At 34.3% G+C, this 15,114-nt stretch overlaps 1 protein-coding gene across 5 annotated transcripts in view; it reads right to left on the bottom strand.

Moving 5' to 3' along the window:
- GABPB1 (GA binding protein transcription factor subunit beta 1) overlaps nt 1-15,114 on the bottom strand; it is a 67,169-nt gene that overhangs the window by 12,029 nt on the left and 40,026 nt on the right. For 3 of the 5 annotated variants that reach the window (XM_059057912.2, XM_059057913.2, XM_067029235.1), the window contains exons 3-6: nt 10,862-11,029; nt 9,055-9,249; nt 7,719-7,830; nt 7,218-7,331 (exon numbers count right to left, since the gene is read on the bottom strand). In XM_059057912.2, the coding sequence (XP_058913895.1) occupies nt 7,218-7,331; nt 7,719-7,830; nt 9,055-9,249; nt 10,862-11,029 (589 nt within the window). Of the gene's footprint in view, nt 1-7,217; nt 7,332-7,682; nt 7,831-9,054; nt 9,250-10,861; nt 11,030-15,114 lie in introns of all 5 variants that reach the window. The other 2 variants (XM_059057911.2, XM_059057910.2) reach the window with 1 other exon arrangement.

Raw genomic sequence — 15,114 nt, forward strand, 5'->3', positions numbered from 1 at the left:
AACATATACCTGAAAGCCAACTCACTTTTATTGATCTACTTTAGGAACAGACCAAAAAAACAACATGCGAAGGGGACCTGACTCAAATTTCACTATTAGGAGAAAGGAGGGAAACAGCCACCAGATGCATTATACCTTTGGAAAAAACCACCTTATTAACAATTAGCTGAAGTTGCTCTAAAGATAGAAAGAAGGGTAGTCACAGATGTCCATTTAATGGGATTACATAGCTGGGCCGCAAGAAAGAATAAGGCTAAGCAATGTAAAATCAATATAAGACTGCAGGCTAGAGCCATAAAATAGTTTTATGAGAGTTTCATAAGGACTAAACTACACTGCAGATGTAAGGCCTACATCCAACCAATTTTAACTTCTGATTCTACATCCAAATAACTCTCAAATCTATTCACTTCTTATCATCTCTTTGCCAAATCCTAATCCATGCTACCATCATTTCTTCCCCAGGTGACTGAATTAGACTCCTAACTAAAGTCCCTTCCAGAGCCCACCAAAGTAATCATTTTAAAAGTCCTATATAATCTTACCTTCAATTACCGTGAGTTACTCTCCCACTTGCTGAATTCGGCCACGCTGGTCTCTGAGTCCTCTGAAAGGACAAGCTTTCCTGCCTCAAAAGCTTCACACGTGTCCTCCTTCCTAAAATGTTCTTCCCCCAAGCTTTGCTCCACTAATTCCTACTTAGTCTTTAGTTTAAATGTCTCTTCTAGAAAGACTCACCAACTTGGTCAAAATCCTGTATTCTTTATATATACCACGAATCACAAGTATTTATCTTAGTGAATAACTTTAATATCTCATTCTACTGAAAGACAACGTGTTCCACAAAGGTTGGGACTGTATATGATTGTTTACCAGAACATAAGAGATATTCAACAAAAATCTGTTCAATGAATGAATAAATAATATTTTTCTAATTGTAAATGAACAGCTATTTGTAAACCAATATGTGGAAAATTTAGCTCAAGAACAGTTTTGAGTTATTCCTTTAACATAAGCATGATATATCCCTCCATGAATTTTTATTATTTGTATATTTTTATTTTGTTCTTTAAGCAAGAAGAGAGAGTAAGGGTGAGAGCTTCCTGGAATTTTGATTTTCCAAATAGGAAACACCTGTAACAGACTGGCGTGTAAGCTTTGGTAGAAAAATAGGATAACAAGATTGCCTCTGTTTATTAACAGTGTACTACAAAGTGGTGGTTTTCTTATGAGGAAAAAGGCAGCTGCAATCCCCAAAAGAAAACATTTACTTTTTTGTATCTTCATTCTGGAATACCTTCCAAAATGGAATAACTTGAAATGAGTTCTTATCTTTCTAAATCCTTAAATCCCATTCATTCTTTAAGGTACAACTCAACCTCACCCCACTCCCCTAGCCCCATGCCCCAGCTCCAGCTAAAAGTAATTTTTGTCCTCTGAAGAACTATAGTAACTGTATAATTTTTAAATAAATCTCTTATAGAACAATTTTAAAACATTTTAACCTATCCTAACTTTTCACCTGTTTATTTCTCATTTCTCTAACAAGATTATATGTTCCTACTAACTATAACTCTTCCCTCACCTTTTCCCTGACTTCAATTTCCCTCCTCCATTCCTAGATTGGAATACTAAATTTCAAATGTGTTAACCATTTTTTTGGAAAAATAGTAGCTACAAGCTGGCTCCAAAAGAGCTGCCTAGTCATTCTACTTCTGAAGTAGGGACATCTAAGCTCCAAGCTTAAAACCCTGAAAGGAAACAAAACCTCCCTGATGTATAGTATCTGTAGCCATTTGTAAGTTCTGATGGCTCAGAAACTAATACAGAAAAATAGCATAGGGAAGCAGTCACTCATGGGTAGCTCAAAATTTTGTTTTCTGCACATAGCAGGCATAAAACTTAGTGTAGAATACATGCTCAGGTACCTTAAAGCATATAGGCTGGCCAAAAATAAAGAAATCAGCAGTCACAATGTTTAATCCCTTTAGTTTCATGCACAGGCAAATATACTATGAGAACACTTCAACTATGTACGTTTCAGGAAGATGATTGCTTTTTCCAAAATTAGTGAAATGAGCATAAGAAAAAAATAACAAAGTATATTTTAATGGAACCTCTGCACATCTTCCCAGTCAACTGAAATGTTCTGTTGTGTCTGAACATATAGAACTTGTACATTATTTTCTGATGTTAAATTTCCTACCTGGCCAGGCAACTACTGTGACAAATCAAATAAAGCAAAAGAACCCAAATACCAAAGAGAAAAAAAATGAACCGAAACTAGACTGCAAATTCGACTCATTTGGTATTAGAAGGTGAAATATCAACCAAAAGAAAAACATAATTCCTAAAATTATCAAGCATAATGAAGGGAACTTCCAGCAAATATGGTAGATACTTTCTTAACTTAGAGGTAATTTAAAAGATGAAAAAGAAATACATTCCCTTAGTTCAAACAGATAACCACATTTACTTCCCTGAAACAGTATACATGTGTTTTATAAAGAGGTCAGTAATATTAATTTTCTTTAAATCAAAATTTTATCAAAGCTTACCAATCAGCACCTGTTAGAGATAAAATTTCATAGGAGTTGCCATAATCTAAAAATTGTCTCTAATGTGAGCAGAAATCAGTGTGTTAGATAACAGTATGTATAAATAAGGGAAAACTTAAAGAGGCACATTAAGTTAGAGATACATAAGCCCTACCGGATCTACAGACTGTGGGCAGTGAATAATTATTGTTTTATATTTAAAGTTCTCAGCATGATAACATTCTTCTCATCTCAATTTGAGAAATGTGGTTTTGACAATCACATTTTTGTTTTAATTATATCCTAATTACCTGAAGCCTGCTCCTTAATTACTCAGTCCTTAAAAAGATTAAATAGCAGGCATACAGATATACTCAACTATTAAAGCTATTAAGAAAGCCATTCCTCTCTCCCACATCTTTTCCTTAGTAGAGATTCACCTATGCACCCCATAAACAGTTGAATAAATATTAAATTACACATAAAAATGAAATAAATAAGAAATATATATTATTCAAGCAAATCTTTGCTGTAGTACACTCACAATCTTTAGATATTTACTATACAATCTATTAGTAGTAAGAAATAGAACTTTTAAAATTTGGGTCAAATTCTTAAATTTTGGTGTGCCATAGGATCAATTTTGAGAGCATGTTAAAAATATGGATGTCAGGGCCCCACCCTAAACTTACTGAATCAGAATCCACTGGGGTAGAACTGGGGCAAATGATTGTTGAGAAGGTGACTCTGATTCACACAAAATTTAAGAATGCTGCTCTTGTTGATATTATCATATTAATTCAAACTAATTGAGAGGAGTTCAAATTAGTAGAAAACTTGAATCACAGAATATTTAAAGTAACACAGCCTTCTAATCATTGGGTACATAAATTAACAAGATAATTTCCAACTATTACCAAGCAAAAATTCTACTAGTTTGTTTGAAGAACCCAGGGGCAGGACAGGAATAAAGATGCAGACGTAGAGAATGGACTTGAGGACACGGGGAGGGGGAGGGGTAAACTGGGATGAAGTGAAAGAGTGGCATGGACTTATATACAATACCAAATGTAAAATAGATAGCTAGTGGGAAGCAGTCACATAGCACAGGAGATCAGCTCAGTGCTTTGTGACCACCTAGAGGGTTGGGATAGGGAGGGTGGGAGGGAGACACAAGAGGGAGGAGATATGGGGATATATGTATACATATAGCTGATTCACTCTGTTATAAAGCAGACACTAACACACCACTGTAAAGCAATTATATTCCAATAAAGATGTTAAAAATAATAATAATAATGTAAAAGAGGACAATTATTATATTAATGTTAGAGCTGCCTGATACTTCTCCTGAATTATTCCACTCCAAAATTATGAAGGATGTTTTAAACAAGTATCTTGAAAACTGCGTCTGCATACTTTTAAAGGCTGTAAATTTTTTCACTGATTTGTTTCCAAAATGAGTAAGGTACTTTCATGTATCAAAAGACAGTTGTATCCTCCCTTAAAAAGAAATTAAAAATAAATAACTTAGTATTTTGATTTATGTATCACTTACTTATGAGTTTGCTGAGTGTGAGTAGTCCCTTATATTAACTCAGGATATATTAATAAAATATTTCTGACACCTCAGAGCTGAAAACTAAACCTCAGTCAATGGTCAATGATAGTATCTTAATTCAGATGACTATTGAGAGATGAGATAATACAGGTAAAGCACTTAGCATAATAACAAGCTTATAGCAAGAACCCTATACATATTAATCATTATTTTTCTATAATTCATTATGCCAAGTTAAATTTATGACTTACATCAAGCGTTTCATCATGTTTTTCTGGCCTGGCCTGGACCTAGATAGACCTAATGATTATTTAATATAATTATGCACATTAGCATAGGCCTGTGGGCTCAGGAACTGAAATTAAAACTCCCAAAAAACCAATTAAATAAAAATGAACATTAGCAACAAACTCTTCAGTGTATACTGAGATTTTGTACTTCTATCAAACAGACAAAGAATCATGAAAACTATACATGGAGATTAAAAATTTAATCAAACAAGTTAAATGCTTGGAAAAATAAAGGTTTATGAGAAAAGAATAAAACTGGAAATATTCACATAAAAAATGCTAGTAAGGAAGCAATTCAACCATCAAACATTGACAATCTGAAGTTATATTTGCTTGTAACATCAAGACAGAGGTATCATTTGGTTTCACAATGAAAGCATTATACTAGATGGATTTCCTTTATGATGTTCCCATTGGACTAACATTAAGATTTGTTTTATATGTCAAAGATAGTCCTAACGTAAACATGAAAGAACTATTTAAAGCCATAGTTCAAATGAAACAGCATGGTATCCTAGACTATCATAAGTACCTCCCCTCTATATATACAGGACCATGTCAGCCAGCTAGCTACCATTTCAAATGCAGTCCATTTGCAGCTACACTGGCTATTTATTATCAGAAGATGTGTTTACTGTAGTACTTAGCCAATAAAAGAAAAGAATAAGAGCAGTACCAATTAGTGTCCTGATGGTTCTTATATTTTGTTTTTCATTTAAAAAGGGCAAACAGGAGAACATTTATTTCAAAAGACTGCTCCAAAAGATACACCTCAGAAGTAAAACTAGCAATAGTGATGCTTTTGTTTCATATAAGACAAAGTGATGATTACACAAATATTTAGTCCTATCACAAACCAAATTATAAACATTCTAGAAGAGACTCATCCACTGATCACCTGAAGAAACTGCATAGAAGAAACAGTGTATTTAGTGGTCACAGACACACAACTTTGGAATCAGTCAGACCTTGAGCACAAACTTCCTTTCACCACTTAATAGCATGCTACTTTGGACAAAATTATTTAACCTCTGCAAACCTCAATTTCATCATATATAAAATGGGAGTACTACTTTATTTCCCAGATCCTGAGATGTCCTTGAAAAAACATATAAACATCTCTAAATCAGGATGAGTCTGACAAATGATGTTAAAAGAAACTGGATGGCCAAGAGGCAGAGAAATAAATAACTTGACTGAGCATGTGCAAACTGACCTGTGAGAAGATATTTCTTTATGTGATTACACACCTTAGCTGAGTTGTTTATACTGGTGGCAATGTACTCACCTGAATTTTAACTTAATTCAAGCTCTTAAAATACCTTCAGAAAGATTTCACTATGATGTAGTATTGAAATGAAAAAATTATTGTGCTCACAGAAGACTGTAAGTCACATGCAATAAAAGTCAACTAAAATTGCCAATTCTCTCAGACTAGACCACACATAACATTTTCAAAGGTAGAAGTTAGAGAAGTTGGTATGACCAATTTGTGGAGTCAAACATCTAAATGTCAAAACTTCGAGCTGACTTTGAAGAAAAGATTAATTTCCAGTGATATGTACTTTAAAAAGGCAAAAAAATTACAAGTTTGATCAAATAGAAATCCACCAACGAAATTAATTTTCTTCGATATACTTATGCAATTACAAAGGTGCTGAAGAGATCCAGGCATAGGTCATCAAAGCAGCATGTCAATAGGATGATACACGTAACTGCTAATGGCCAAAAGTGATTCAGAAAAATCTTAAGACTCCCAAATATAAAGGTTTAGATTCAAACATTGATTACAATGCTAAAGAAGCTGGAGAATGAATAAATGTTTACTATTACTAGTTGAGGGGCATAGGGGGAGGGAGGGAGGAGGGAGGGAGGGAGGGAGGGAGGGAGAGAGAAAGGAGAGAGGTAAGTAACCATCCCCCTCCCACCACCAAAAAATACATCATCCAATCATCACCATGAAGAGTCAAATCCAGTAATATCTACCTTCGATCTTTTTGGTGAGGATTAAATGAGACATGTAAAATATCAGCCACAGTGCATAGCACACACAGTAAACATGCAGTGAACTGTTGTTATTTTTAGTCACATTTTGAAAAAAAAATTAAATAATGAATGACAACAAATTATTCTTTACTTTCATAAGCATTGGTCCAAATAAAATGGCTTAAACTGCAGTAAGAAAAATAATTTTGTGGAGTTTTTTAAATTCCCTAATTAAAAAAATATTTTACTTACATAATTACAGCAAGAATTATTTTGGTTAAGTATAAAGGTAAACCTTATCAAACCAGCTATTAATACTGTTTGTAATCATTTAACCCCAAGTTACACTTTAATGGTGGTTGTTGGTATGCTATTTCCTAGTTTTGTCAGTCATTAAGATTTTATGTCATTCTAATAGAGCTGCCAAAAATTAAAAGTTATGAAAAAGACAGCAGGTTCATATATATTTAGCTTATTTATTTATACAAAAAGTCAGACTAGTAAAACAAAGCCAAATGGGGTACACAGACATGTTTTCTGTGAACCACACAAGTTTGTTTTTAATTTTAATTAATTTTAATTTTAATTTAAAATAATTGCCAAGATTTAATATTCTTTTAAAATCCAGATTTTTACCTTCCCTCAGAGCCTGGCAACACTGACTGAGCATTTTACTATAATCAGTTAGAGCTGAGTAGGAGATGCACCCTTGCCCTGCCCCACTCTCCTCAAATGTCTATAACCTCAACCCTGCCCCCTTTAGTCTTTTAAATTTCCTTGCTGGCCTGTGCAAATATTTGAATCTCCAACTTTCGATGTACACATTTGACTTGTTTTTCTAACCTGGAGTTTCTGAAGAATTGGACAATGGAGCAGATGCTTCAGCTAAGGCAGCTAATGTAGCTAATACTGATGTAGAGGAGTTTCCAAATTGAACAGCAGATACACCTGTTTCATCTACGAGAAAGGAGAAAACATGTTTGAATTTTTAAGGAATTTAATCTAGTGAATTTTTCTGATAATCTGTTTTACTTTATTCAACTCTTAAATGAAGCTTAGATAATATTAGTTTTGTGAAAAACAAGCTTGGATAGCATTAGCTTTTGAGAGGTAATATTGCAGTACATTTTGCAATATCACCTTTCTTTAGATTATTTTGCCTCATAAATTTTTTTTTGCCAATTATAACAAAGAAAACCAAGGTGGCTGATATAATCTTACCCTCATTCTCCAACAGTCCTTTCTTAAAAGGATGAATACCTACTAAAGCATAAAATCCCAACAGCTATCCTATATGCATCTCAATACCTGTTGCCTTGGATGAATTTTCTGAAGATACCAGACCTGTTAGGTTCACCACCCCTCCAGGTCCAATGATAAACTGTGGTGTTGCAGCATGTATCGTCACAGTGTCGGGACTCTCTGGGTTTGTGTTGATTTGGTTCTGCATAGCAATCTAGGGGACAAATTACCACAGTGTTTTCAGAATTATAACCAGAACATATAGGACAGACTTTCAATGTAACATCCTGCAATCTAAGAATCATATAATACAAATGGAAATCTTTGTTTATGGTCTACTGAAAGTATAGTGGTAAATCACAGATATGCATTTATATCCTGAGTTCCCCTATTAGGTAAAGCAGCGAAATCCCATGTGAGAAGTAGGTATCTGAAAGGATTTTATAGAACTCAGTTGAGTGAATTCCCTGCTGGTCCAGTGGTTAGGACTCTGTGCTTTCACTGCCAAGGGCATAGGTTCAATCCCGGGTCAGGCAACTAAGATCCCACAAGCCACGCAGCGGGGCAAAAAAAAAAATCTGTGTTCTATATATAAATAGAACACAATTGAAAGATATTCTGCTGCCCTGCGGCTACAGAAATTAAATACTTAAATCAAATTATGTTCTCTACCATATTCAGCAATATATAACACTACCTATATAAAGCACATCCTTCCCAGTTAATTGTCCTCCATCCTTAACCCTAGGCTCCCAACTACACTCTTGGGAGTAAAAGAATTGGAAGAAGCACAGCAAAATTTACCATAACACATAACATCTTTTAAGTAACTAGATGAAGTTCAACAGACTCAGATAGTCTTAGAGAAGAGTTCTACTGGGAAGGAGAACAAGATAGGCAAGAAGAGGCAATAAGTAAAGGAGAAAATTTACATCAATGTTGTCTAGCTAAAGAAAAGAGAAGTAATGTTGGTTAGTAGGAAAACTTTTCCAAAAACCATAAATAAGTATGTTCATAAACAGATTTTTTTGAGGATGGTGAAAAATAAAAGAAACCAATCAGAATGATGAAGACTACATCACCCACTGAGGGGACATGATTGTGGTTGCTAAAAAAAATGTTAGTGGAGGTATAACAGACTTGAAAAACCATAAGGTATCCAAACATGCAACAAAATAATTAATAGACTAAAATGTATAGAAGGGAATTCAGAACCTTACAAACACTGAAAGTAATCACTTTATCTAATCTTCTAATGTTACATGCAAAGGCTGTGGTCTTACAATTAGGAAAATGAACAGCAATGAACAAAGAGGAAGTGAAAAAGGAATAGGACTGTCCAAAATAAGTCCAAAATGAAAAACTACAAGCTAAATAGTTCAAATCATCCATATGACAGAGATCCTTTTATTTTCTTAAATTAAAAGCCACAAGTTACCTGTAGTATCTCTGCTAAATCTTCATTCCCATTGTCTATTGAAATATCAAACGCAGTTTTACAAAATTTACTTTGTGTGTGTACATCAGCACCATATTTGATTAAGAGTTCCACCACCTCTTGATGATTGTGTTCTGTGGCCCAATGTAGAGCTGTCATCTTCAACATGTCCTTTGCATTGACATCAGCGCCATGCTATACAAATATTTCAAAATAAGAAATTTCTAAAATACGAAATATAAAGAAGTCCTGATATGAAAATACTAGTCACTGTGCTTTAAGCCAAGAATTTGCTACTAATATGAGCAACTCTTTATTTTTGTGTGTTGAATAATCTACACGTTCCAGGAATCACCACACATCTGTCACGTAATCAGTTTCCTATCATGTTGGCTTTCCTAATTGTATTCCTTCTAATTTCTTAGGAGTAGAGCAATTATTTTTTCAGTCATCCAGCCATGAGTATGAAGGGCTAGAATGGCATAAGGTGTGAAGGAAAACTATGAACATTCTTCCAAAACCCTCCAGCTCCTTATTTACACAAAAATATCCTTTGCTTTCAAAACCAGTGCTATATAATGAATTAACAGGGATCTATCAAGAGATACACTATCCATTATGGTCGTCACTAGACACGTGTAGCCGAATACAGATATGCTGTGCATGTAAATACACACTGGAATTCAAATATCTCACACCAAAAAGAGGATGTAAAACATCTCAATAACTTTTAAATTGATTTCATGTTGAAATTATAATATTTTATATATACTGAGTTAAATAAAATATAATATTAAAATTATTTTGTTTTCACTTTTTTAATGTAGCTACTAGAAAATCTAAAATTACATGTGATTTGTACTCGTGGCTTACATTGTAGTTTTTTGGATAAGTTAATCTAGAGGCCAGAATCAAAAGAATTAAGAAATCTAAATCTATCACTCTGTTTCAGAATTTTCTCTTTGGCATTTAGATGATTAAAGAAAAAGCCCTACCTGTATTATTTGTTAATTATTCAAGCCTAACATTCCCTTCCATGTGCATTTTAAATGTGTTGAGTAAGACAAAGCTGTAGTCCCTCACCACAGCAAAGACCAAGATCTAAGAAATCAATTGTCTGACTTAACTAAAAATGCAATGAGGAAGTTTTCCCCCCACAAAATAACACTTTACGATAATTTTCACTCAAATGAATGCTTACACACAAAAAATGAGATAACATGGGGGGGAAAAGTAGACATTCAATAAAACTGAGACAGGCTGGGACCTGGGACCCTTTGCTGCAGTGCTTGCACCTAGACAAACATCTCCTTCAGCAATAGAATACAAAGAAACTAACATAAGGGACTAAAAATAACTGTGTGCACGTGCAGTTGGGGCAAATTATGAACAATAAGATACAAAAAGACCAAAAACCCAACTGCCACTTCTGAGGTGTTGGGAGTAAAAGCAGGGTACTGCATACAGCACCACTAATGGGGTGGGCAGCCCACCCAAGCCACCCCTCCCATGTGACCCCTGGATTGGCCCCTACCCTCACCACATTTAAGGGACCAACTCCTCCCCCGTCAGGAAGCAATCAAGGGAACCTGTTACTTGTTTTTGCTCCCTAGTGCAACAGCACAAGTCCTAATAAAGCCTTGCCTGAATTACTTGTCTGGCCTCTTATCAATTTCTATTGATTAAGGAGTCCAAGAACCCTGTCAGTAACAAAACTAGTTCCCTTCTCCCTCTTATAAAACCACTATGGTTTTATAGCCTTTGGGGTCTTACTTTCAAAAGCAAAGTGCAAAAAGAGAACACATACCTTAAGCAAAACCTCCACTATGCTGGCATGGCCCTCAGAAGCTGCCATATGCAGCGGTGTTCGGTCCACTTTGGTTCTGGCATCCCTACTTACGCCAGCTCGGAGTAGTACTTCTGTGGTGGAATAATGTCCGTATTGTGCTGCTAGATGAAGTGGAGAAGTTCCCAGCTATACCACAAGAAAAAAAATCCACATCTATAGTCATTTTTAAATACACTTCTATTTCTATCTTCTACTTTATATGTTCTGTTTACAGAGCAAACAGATTCTCTTTATATCAAATGTTTACATAGTAACTCAAAACTGAAAAGGAGTAATTTTTGCTGATCACAGTCTCTTCATAGGGGCCTTCAAGAATTCCCATTCATTTCTCAGTGAGGAAGAAATGACAATATTTCATTTAATTCAAACTTGCTTTCTTTATTTTGTTATCAGATAGTCTAAACAAAATTAATTTCATCAGGAATTAGACATAATTAGGGTCTGAGAAATTTTTGAGCATTAGAAAGTTTTCCTCACACCATTCACACAAAACTTTTCATCTATGAAATTCACATCAAATAAATGTAACAGTGTACATTTTTACATTAAACTGTTTCTAGGACATAAAAATAATTTAATTAAAGCACCTCAGTGATCTTTTTAAAGGAGTTCATATAGTCATTTTTCAAGGAAAAAATCTGATGTGAGGTGCACTTGCTAAAGGTGAGTTAAGACGGAACCAAAACATACAGCAGAAACTAACACAACATTGTAAATCAACTCTACTCCAATAAAAATTTTTAAAAAAAGAACCAAAAGAGAGCCCAGTTCTGAAATTGGTTCCACGTGGCCTAGTCATGCTACATTCAAAATATACAGAAGTACATACTAAAATGTGAAGAAGAGCCTTATCAGAGGTATAATTTTTAATAGGTGAAAATTAGAATTACATTATATCACATACATTTAGAAGCGCAAGAAGTCCCTACAATTCTCTGATTACCAAGGCACTCATGTTCTAAAGAACCAAGATAGTTCACTAGAACATGCAATTTGCTAAGACCACTGTTGTAATAACAGCAACTAAGGTTTTTTTTAACCACTTTCCATAGCAAGCACTATTCTAAGACGTTTACACCTACTGTCTCATTTAATCTCCTCAAAACACAGGTACTAGTGCAGTAAAAGAAACTAAGGCATGACCAGGGGATAAGGGGGGGGATAAATTGGGAGATTGGGATTGACATATACACACTACTATATATAAGACAGATAACTAATAAGAACCTGCTGTATAGCATAGGGAACTCTACTCAATATTCTGTAATGGCTTATATGGGAAAAGAATCTTAAAAAAAAAAAGAAGAGTGGATATATGGATAACAGATTAACTTTGCTGTTCACCTGAAACTAACACAACAATGTAAATCAACTATACTCTAATAAAAATTTTAAGAAAACTAATAAGGCACAAAGAGGTTACTAATTTGCCTGAAGTCACACAAGTAAGAATCATAATACAAAGCTAGGTATGTGTTCTCAATATATGGTAAAAATGGAAATCATTTACCTTGGGAATAATTATTTTATTACTATTAAAAGCCTTGTATTTTTAAGGGAAGGTCATTCCAGCAGATTAAAGAAGATTCTTAAACAATCCTTTCTTTCACCATGCTCTATCATATTTTTCTAAAACTGGCCCTTTCTGTACTCTTAAATTCTAATATTTAATGAAATATCTCCATAGCCTATTTAGCAACCATGAGTTCTGCTCAGTGTGATATAATGGTTTCTTTTGCAATTTTTTCTTCTCAAGACCTTACCTTTTTGATTGATGATACAGATATATATACATACATATATGTAGTTTGAAGGAGGAAAATAAGGTAAATACCATCATAGTCTAGAAACAAAACATTACCAGCAATTTAGAATCTTCCCACATGCCACTCCCTAATAAACCCTTCCCTCAACCCCTGAGGTAATTACTAGTCTGAATTTTGTAATAAACATTGTTTTACTTTGCTTTTTAAAAAATTACTATGTAACCCTAAATAATATACTTTGGTTTTGCCTGCTCTGAACTTTATTTAAGTAGAATCACATTGCATGTATATCTCTGAGACTTGCCTTCTTTGGCTTAATATCGTAAGATTCACCCATGTTGATGAATTTAAGTATAGTTCACTAATTTTCTCTGCTCTATGATTTTCTACCAAAGAATAAGCCATAATCAATTTAACAAATCCACTGTTGAGCATTAAGTTTTCCAGTTTTTTTATTATGAATAATGCTGCTACTAAAAACAGTCTTATACATGTCTCAAGTACATGAACAAGAACTTCCCTTGGAAATATTCTTAGAAGTTCAATAGCTATGCCAGAGGGTATGTGCACATTCAAATCTACTAGGTACTGCCAAACTGTTCTCCAAAATGTTTCTATCAATTTATGCATCTCCTCACCAACGGTTGGTACAGCAAGACATTTTTGTTTAGTTTTTGCTTATCTGATGGATAAGCAATAGTATTTCATGATTTTACTTTGCATTTGCCCTAGCATTAATGTAGCAGAGCATCTTTTCATGTTTATTGGTCATTCAAACATTCTCTTTAGTAAAGTACCATATCAAGTCATTTGCCCTATCTTCTTTGTCTTGTTTTTCAAAACTGTCATGGGAATCTCTATGTATTATGGACACTAATCCTTCTTCAGATTTTTTTGTCTTTTTTTTTTCAGGGTTTATAGATTTTTTTTAATTGAAGTATAACTGATTTACAATATTATATTAGTTTCAGGTGTACAGCATAGTGACTCAGTATTTTTATAGATTATACTCCATTAAAAGTCATCACAAAATAATGCCTACAATTCCCTGTGCTGTATAATATATCTTTATTGCATATCTATTTTATACATAGTAGTTTATATCTCTTAATCCTATAACCTATTTCATCCTTCCCCACTTTACTCTCCCCACCAGTAACCACTAGTTTTTTTTCTGTATATATGAGTCCAGTTTCTGTTTTGCTATACACATTTGTTTAGTTTTTAGATTCCACAAATAAGTGGTTATCATACAGTATTTGTCTTTCTCTGACTTATTTCATTAGGCATAATACTCTCCAGATCCATCCACATTGCTGCAAATGGCAGAATTTCATTCTTTTTTATGGCTGAGTAATAGTCCACTGTACATATACATACCACATCTTCTTTATCCATTTGCCTGTTGATGGACACTTGGGTTGCTTTCATATCTTGACTATTGTAAACAGTACTGCTATGAACATTGGGGTGCACATATCTCTTCGAATTAGAGTTTTCATTTTTTCCAGATATATACCCTGGAGTGGAATTGCTAGATCATATGGTAGTTCTATTTTTAGTTCTTTGTGGAACCTCCACACTGTTTTCCATAGTGGCTGCACCAATTTACATTCCCACAAAGAGTGCATGAGGATTCCCTTTTCTCCATATCCTTGCCAACATTTATTTGTAGACTTTTTGATGACAGCCATTCTGACAGGTGTGAGGTGATATCTCATTGGTATTTTGAAGGCTCTTTTTGTCTTGATGTACTACAGGATCACTATGATGTATCTAGATATAGATTATTTTTATTGATCCTGCTGGAGATTTTCTGGGCTACTTGAATCTGTGAGCTGCCATCTTTCATCAGTCTTAGAAAAGCTAAACCATTATCTTTTAAAATTATTTCATCCCTATTTTCACTCTCCTTGTGGATTTATGATTAGATATATGTTAGACTTTCTCATACACTAGTCTTCATGACTCCTGCTGACATCTTTTATATTTTTTTGTTTTTCTCTGCACCGCATTCGGAATGATTTTGTTTGTTTGTTTTTCAGTTTACTAATTTTCTCTTCAGCTATTCCTAATCTGCTATTAAAATCTTATCTAAAGTCCTTGTAGATCTGCTTATGTTGTCAGTTGTTCCAGTGAGTTACTGTCCAAGCTGCCTTGTGTCCTTGTGTGTTCAGTTTTTATTGTTTTTTTTTTTTTCATTTGGCCACACCATGGAGCATGCGAGATCTTAATTACCCAACCACAGATCAAACCCACACCCCCTGCAGTGAAAGCACGGAGTCTTAACCACTGGACTGCCAGGGAAGTCCCAGTGTTCAGTTATTTTTGACTGTTCATTTTCCTTGGAATTTCATTGGTGGATATGAAGCCTGGGATGAAGGCAGTTCCTCCAAAAAAACCAAGGGTAACCTCTAGCCCAAAGATAATTTTAAATTCATTCTT

The sequence above is a fragment of the Kogia breviceps genome, chromosome 3, assembly GCF_026419965.1.
Source record: "Kogia breviceps isolate mKogBre1 chromosome 3, mKogBre1 haplotype 1, whole genome shotgun sequence".
Lineage (NCBI taxonomy): Eukaryota > Metazoa > Chordata > Mammalia > Artiodactyla > Physeteridae > Kogia > Kogia breviceps.